This window comes from Dermacentor silvarum, chromosome 3 (genome assembly GCF_013339745.2).
Source record: "Dermacentor silvarum isolate Dsil-2018 chromosome 3, BIME_Dsil_1.4, whole genome shotgun sequence".
Classification (NCBI taxonomy): domain Eukaryota; kingdom Metazoa; phylum Arthropoda; class Arachnida; order Ixodida; family Ixodidae; genus Dermacentor; species Dermacentor silvarum.
In genome coordinates, this window is record NC_051156.1 from 58,865,979 (window position 1) to 58,873,677 (window position 7,699).

At 43.3% G+C, this 7,699-nt stretch overlaps 1 protein-coding gene across 1 annotated transcript; it reads right to left on the bottom strand.

Annotated features, from left to right (window-relative positions):
- Window positions 1-5,513: 5,513 nt before the first annotated feature.
- LOC125944242 (uncharacterized) lies at window positions 5,514-7,186 on the bottom strand. Its single transcript, XM_049664579.1, has 2 exons — window positions 7,175-7,186; window positions 5,514-6,137 (listed from the first exon to the last, which is right to left on the bottom strand). Exons 1-2 carry the CDS (start codon window positions 7,184-7,186, stop codon window positions 5,514-5,516), a joined length of 636 nt encoding a protein of 211 aa, XP_049520536.1.
- Between the last annotated feature and the right edge of the window lie 513 nt (window positions 7,187-7,699).

A 7,699-nucleotide genomic window follows, 5' to 3' on the forward strand; every position in this document is an offset into this window, starting at 1 on the left:
TTCGATGGACTGAGCACACTAACTACGTAGCCCTAAGTTTGTCAAAAGCTGTTGGAGCACTTTCCCGGTGTCGTAGAATTCTTCCAGTACACATTAAAAAACACATATATGTTTCATTATTTCAATCACACATTGCCTATTGTCATCTTGTTTGGGGCACGGCATCACAGACTAACATAAATAGAATTGTGATCCTGCAAAAGAAAGCGATTCGTATCGTTGCAGACGAAGAGTACTGCGCACACTCTAAACCGCTTTTTATTCGGTTAAGAACTCTGCCCGTCAATATGATGCTACCGCACATTATTGTTTCCTTATTTACTACTAAAGCCACGCCTCGTACTAACTTCCTTATCGCAATGTCAGCGCTCAAAGAACGCGTACCGGCAGCCAACACTCGACAATTAGAAAAGTGGTGTCTTCCCAAAACTCGAACGAATTACGGTCAACAAATGTTAAAGTATGTAATCCCTTACACCCTGAACGCAAATACAACCTTAATTGATGGCCCCGCAGTAAATAACCGTGCTTTAATGGAACACTTTTTAAACACAATTGCCTAATTGATAGCAGATTCATATCATGAAGATTACATTCGGCGTTGTGTGTTTCATGTCGATTTATTTGGAATGAGCTTGCTGGCAATTGTCTAATTCCACTTTTCCACTTTGGCATTCTTCATAAAATATCTAACCTGAAGGTATACATTTGTGCACTTGAGTGGTGTATATATATATGCCATGTGCGTCTGTATATCTGTGTATGTGGGTATATGTATGTATGTATATGTATATATATATGTGTGTGTGCAGACCTTTCTTTTACACATGTGTGGATACATACATGTATGTATATATATACCATGTGTTTTTTTCGCAGCTTGGTGCGAACGGTTTCTTTTTTTTTTCTTTTTTTTTTATTGTGTTGCTTCTGTTGTCATATTACTGCTTGCTTTTATTGCTTTTCTCACATTGCTTTTTTTTTCTCGTACGGGTGTACGACAAACACTACTGATTTGCCAGTGTTGCCGCTGCCTGTAGGGCCCCAGGCCTCGTCAAGCTGCTCAATGAGCAGCTTTTTGTCTGGGGTCCATTTTTCCTTGAGGAAAATAAAAACTGATTCTGATTCTGATTCTGATCCTCAATGAAACCAAAACAAAATGCGTTATTTTTCATGCTCCGGGAAGTTCTACTACATTGCCGGATAATATTGTCTTGGGTCCGTATAAAATTAACATTACGTCATCCTTAAAAACTCTAGGCGTAATATTCCCAGCGCAGATGTCCCTGGAATGAAGACGTTAGTCATGTTTTCTCAAAGGTACGAAAAGTTGTTGGTGTGTTAAATCGGAATCGAAGTACATTGCCTTTTAAAGTTAAGCGTCTCATTTATCATGCTCTTTTCCATTCACACCTCAGTTATTGTTCACTTATATGGGGTAACACTACCGCGCAAAATATTCAAATGCTGGAAATACTTCAAAAGAAAGCGATTCGGGCGATGGCAAACGTCTCTTTTTTGAACACAAGCAAGAGCTTTTCTAACAAAACAGAATAATCAGAGCTCGTGACATATATAAGTTCAAAACATTGCTAAGCTATAGAAATGCTATGTTGGGAAAACTCGATTCATTCCTAGCCCTGGCAACTTTACGGGAAAGTAGAAGAAAATGTTTATATCGTCACCAGGCACCATGGCTGATCCCTTTCTCGCGTACTAATTATGGCTGTCAACGCCTTAAACATACACTACCTTCCGTGCGTAACTATTTCAACCAACAAAATGTTGATGTGTTATCTCTAAAGAAAACTAAAATATTGGATTTGTTCTTATAGGTGTGTATTGTTAAATGCTCTAACAGTTCCGCAGAGCTTATGATGTACTCTCGTTGTGTTTATACGTTCAGACATTTAACTATGAACGCCAGAATCCAGGTTTGTGCTGCAGCGATTGTGCCCGGGCCGCGCGGCAGGGCTTGCGTTGCAAACTGGATGCTGCAAAGAGCGTCTTCGAACTTCTAAACTTCGAGGATGTGATGACGCCCTGGGTTACGTGGCCGAGGTGTCTGTCGCGAAAGCATCAGCCTTATATGGAGATTTTCCTTTTTCTATTTTTTAACATAGATGCGCATATGTATTTGCAAGTCTGTAAAATAATTTCTAAAAAAAGAACGTTTCCTGATAGTAACTTATGAAATTTGTTATATATATACACACACACACACACACACACACACATATATATATATATATATATATATATATATTGCTTTTGCATTCTTATGTTATATGCGATTGAGTTTGTGTCAAATCATAATATGCAAGATAAGAGATTGAAATTGTATACTGAGAGTTATTTTACACAACTGTATCATAAATAGTTTCTATACAATAACATGAAAGTATCTGCATGTACTTGTGCTTAGAATACTCGCATATGAACACCTTATGCATGATTGTATTGATACACCAGCCGCTACCGTGCCTGTCTGGGAGACCAGAACTTTGTCAAGCCGAAGAAATTTCGGCTTTTTTTCTGGCTCTCCCTTTTCACCTTGTGTATCCCGTGGTGAAAAAACATGATGATGATGATGATATATATAAGATCGAATAAGTAGAACCGCACATCTCGTGCTAGACGGGACTTTTCTTGTTTATAGACTGGATTACACCATGAAGTTCACGCTTAAGCGACACCTGTGAGATGGCGTAGTGCTAACTCTGAAAGTGCGCGCAGGCATCACGGACATTTTGTTACGGTGGGTCATGCAAAAAAGGATTGCCGTAGTCGAATGTGAAAATGTATACGAAAATAAATTTACAAATAAAAATTTCTATATTCGGCTATAGTTTTTTTTTTGCTCTTTTGTTGTGTGTCGCTATATTTGGGCAACAATTTCTCTAGCTTTGGGCTATGCCGCCTCGTCCAACCTGGCCACACTGACACGTAGGCACCTGGGGCGCTATACCGTAAAATGATTCCAAACTGTTTTGATTCCAATTTCTGCAATCAGCCTCCACGATTGGTCAAAACATTTTCGGCCCACTCCCAACTTCGCCTGTCTGTCACGCGACGTCATGAAAACCGTGTTAACTCCCCATCTGATATAACGTGTACACACTGATTATGCATGATTAAGCTGCACAAAAGAAAAATAATGATTCCTGATTCGACGCCTTTTCACCATTAGCCCTCTGCTATTGGTCGAATGTTTTCTGGCTACGGTCACTTCGCCTGTCTGTCACGCGACCTTACAAAACCGCGAGAACTCACCACGTCAAAGTGACGTGTACGCGAACAAAATACATTAATATGCCGAACAAAACTGAATTTTTTTTAATAGCCACAGACTGCCCCGTTCCGAAAGGAATAGAAGATGGCTGCCCGCCGTTCGCTCAGACCCTTACTACTCGCAATTGCCGGTGAGCATATACTTATTTGCGCATGCTAAACCTTTTTGCGTGGCAGTAAAACGTTATCGTGGAAATAAGCCCTTTCGGCGTGCATACGACATCGCTCTGCCAACTCTTCCTTGCTGAGGATCCGTTTTAGCGGTATTCTTATCTTTCCGTTGCACGCGGCCGCGATTTTCGACCAGCCAACGCAAGATAAGTAAGGAGAAGCGCACCAATCGGAGAAGCCGGCACAACCCTCTTCATGCGGTTATCTATTTTCACTCTGCTGGCTGGGCGCCATCAAAACCCTCTCCACTGGAGCGTTTTCCTCGCCTCTTGTCAGCCAATTAGATAAATAAAACCGCTCAGCGTAGGCAATGTTATTCGTTTTGAAAGCGAACAAAGGTGACCTCCTACAAACGAGAAGAGCGTTGGATTGAGCGCTTGTGGCAACGCTGCGGGTTAACGCCCGATGCTTGGGTTACGTAAATTTGACGTCGGGCGATTGCAATAAAAAGAGATTGGAATCATTTTACGTTATATCGCCCATGATTTAAGCGGTTTTACGCCACAACGCGTCGTGACTAAACTACATCCACGGCAAATAGCTCAGGTGGCAACGCCAGAACAAGCGGCCGGAGTTGCGCTGGTTGTGACTATCCTAACCACGTACTTCTTCATTACTTTCATTACTCCTGCAGCGCTCGCGAACTTCCACTTCTGTGGTCACCTAGTTTTATTGCGAAATGTAATAGCTAGAATGTTTTCAAGTACATATTTGGTCCTTTAACGTTTATTTGTTTTTTGGCATTTTAGGTATTTTCGGTCTATAAGAGAGAGAGAGAGAAATATGCTTTAAGGAGATGCTGGAGATGTTAGCCGGGCTATTCGCCTGACATGCTACTCCAGGTGCTGGGTGATGATTATGGTATATACAGTGATAAACACTTAACAGAACATACAGTCACACACACACACACACACACACACACACACACACACACACACACACACACACACACACACACACACACACACACACACACACACACACACATGTATTGCACTATTTACAAAATTTCGTTAAGGCTCGTGGCCCACAAGAACGTCAGCAGCGCTTTAGTGACGCGTAACGCGCAGGCGGTGCTTTGCCATGGGTCGATAATATGCCGCATTTGCAAGCTCGAGTCCTGCTTAAAGTGTAATGCCGCCTTCAAAGACTGTCTCTCAGACGCTTAGCAGTTGTCATGCTGTACAAACATTCACATAGTGAAGTGTAGCAAAATCCTTCTTGTAATAGAAAAAAGAGACATACTAAAGCTCGCAGAGCACGATCATCCTTTATTTGGACATACTCAAAGGCGGTACAATATTAAGCAACTACTTTCACACGTCCTAACAGTAGCACTTCTTCGATTCTCTTGCTTGCTTATATTGGGAAAGCGACTTTACTCCTCCCCTGAAAATGCACCATAGTGTCGTTATTGTGTAGATGAAATAGTCCAAATTATTCGATTGCGTGTCGCACAACTTCACCGTCGTTTCTAACAGCTTTTGAAGAAGAGCAATCCTGGTAAGTTTAAAACGATTTTGCAAATTAGGCGTACTCGTGACTATTTATCGAAGCTTTGATATCCACGCTTTGAGCATAAATCTGCTAACTTCGAGCACAATCGTATAAATATCGTTATCATTACCTTGTGGCACCATAAAACATACCCTGTATCATTGTCGGCACCACATACATAGGCAACCTAAACTTGTCACTCCTGCGCGCGTCTATTTACACTAACTACAGGTGCGCTTTTCTTTCCGGAACTAAAGAAGTTACCTTCCTCCATCGAAATTGAAACTTACTTCGAAATGTGCACTCGTAATCTGTGTTAAGTCTTATAGCGACAGTCGTACGCACCGCCACCACTGTAACCTACACTATCTGCATTTGAGGGTTTCATTGCCTCTCTTATGTACAACCTAAACATGGAACGGTCTAGCATTTCGTGCGTACTGTTGTGCCATACTTCCAAACAGATCTGTGGTGTGGCAGCCTAGGAGGCAGCTCAAAACGCACTTCAGAAGAGTCGCTGTCATCGCACAGGTGATGGCTACTCAGTCCATTCAACGACGATCCTCGTAGAATGGGAGATACCCTGCACCGTAGCCTCCGCCGTAGCCTCCGCCATAGCCTCCGCCGTAGCCTCCGCCGTAGCCTCCGCCGTAGCCTCCGCCGTAGCCTCCGCCGTAGCCTCCACCGTAGCCTCCGCCGTATCTTCCACCGTAGCCTCGGCCATAGCCTCCACCATAGCCGCCATCATAGCCGCCACCGTAGCCCACAGCGGTTCCACCGCGGTTGCCTCCGCCAGTGCCTCCACCATAGCCGCCACCGTATCTTCCACTGTAGCCTCCGTTATTTCCTCCATCATCCCCACCGTCGTTTCCACCTCCGTCACCACCATCATTTCCACCATCGTTTCCTCCGCCGTAGTTTCTGCCGTATCCGCCACCATATCCACCGCCGTCGCCTCCACCGTATCCACCACTCTTGCCTCCACCGCCTACGCCGCCGTATCCTCGGCGATAGCTTCCGCGGTTGCCTCCGCCGTATCCACCATTGCCACGGCCTGCTCCGTAGCCTCCGTAGTTGCCTCCGCGATCGCCCCCTCCTCCACCGTTGCCCCCACCACCATATTGACGGCCTGCAGAAGCTATCGCTGTCGCAACGCAAAGGAACACAACGAAGACCTGCCGAAAAAAAGATGAAATTTTTACAAGATTTTAGGGCTTAACCATCTGACAATAAAACACTTTTTTATGTCACAGACAAATGACGCGCCCATCGACCACTTCTCGCAAAAGCGATTTAAGTATAAAAGGGAAGCATTTGCAAATAGTTACCGTTGTATGTACGATTACATTAACCAAGATGTAAAAAACTTATAAAAAGTAAATAGCGATGAATTCGATGTCTTGTTTCCTTCTTATTGCACATATTTATTCACACTTGAGCCTTCCCAAGACGGTATCTGCAGACGCAAAAGGAAAACTTACTTGTCAATGAGCATGCATTATTTTTTATGACGAGCATTTGTCTTAATGTCGAAATATTGTGCAAATAACATCGAGTTTGTTCTTAAAGCCTCAAATAAACACGATTTGCACGCGACACCTGAAATAAGAACATAAAGAAATGTTTAACAATCACTAAAAATACCAAAGGAGCACTTAGCGCGTAGTTTCGAGCTCATAAATCATTGCTAAGGTGCTAGTGTACTCATCATTATTTATGGCTTTGAAACGAACACCCAACCTTCAATTCTGAATCGTTCCCTTTCTTTGAACACTTCCTAAGCTTATGTGATGAACGCTTCGTGCCTATTTACTGTAAGGTACTAATGCACAGAGCAAGTGTATTCTCATCACTGCACACGCACTTCCTTGAGAAAAACGAGAGCTTTCGTAGGACAACAAATCGACACTGTGACCTTGGGTTCCACTACAACCTTTATAAGTGTTGCGCGAAAGCTTGTGACCAATGAAATAAAGGTTTTCAAGTTTATATTTGCATTTCAAGTTAATATAGAGACGGCTCGACGCTCACTTCAAGTTCGTTTACATGGACTGAAATATTGTTGCTGACAAGATGAGAACGAGACACGCGTAATAATAGAAATGAATCATAAGCTACAAAAAATTTTAGATTGCTAAAAATAGCTAGCTTTGTGCACATAATTGGATAGAATACAATGCCGGAGTTAGCCCACTGGGCAGACAAGTTTTACCAGAGGATTCATGGTTGTGGTGGGTGGTTGAGCCAGCGACTCAGGAGTTGCCTGTGTTCGGTAAGGTGGCTTACAGAGCGCTTATATAGTAGTTCACACAGCTCCCCTCTCCATAAGGTTGACACGGGGCCACAGACCGATTAGGTACCGGCAAGTAACTACGACCGCAAGATTGCAGTCACGTCAGCTTGACTTACGCCCTGTTTCTTTTTAGTGTGCCAAATGCCTAAAACCATCCTCCCTCGAAGTGATACCGCACAATTTTCAAAGCCTTTCTTCATATCGTCGTCCGGCAATTGCCCTGAAGGCCATAAAAGCCCTAACTCTGAGACGAAATGCCTTGCTTGAGTGTGCATGCCTATTCGAATTCTAGAAAGACCCGTATGCTCTGCTCCCACGATACCGCGAGAACGTCTTTAGTACTCTATACCGCCTTTCAGGTCACCGGCTTATTTTTGTTTTAGTGATCGAGTCGGAAATATGTCTGCTTATCGTAGTTAGCGTCAGACGAAGAAGGCTTTTATT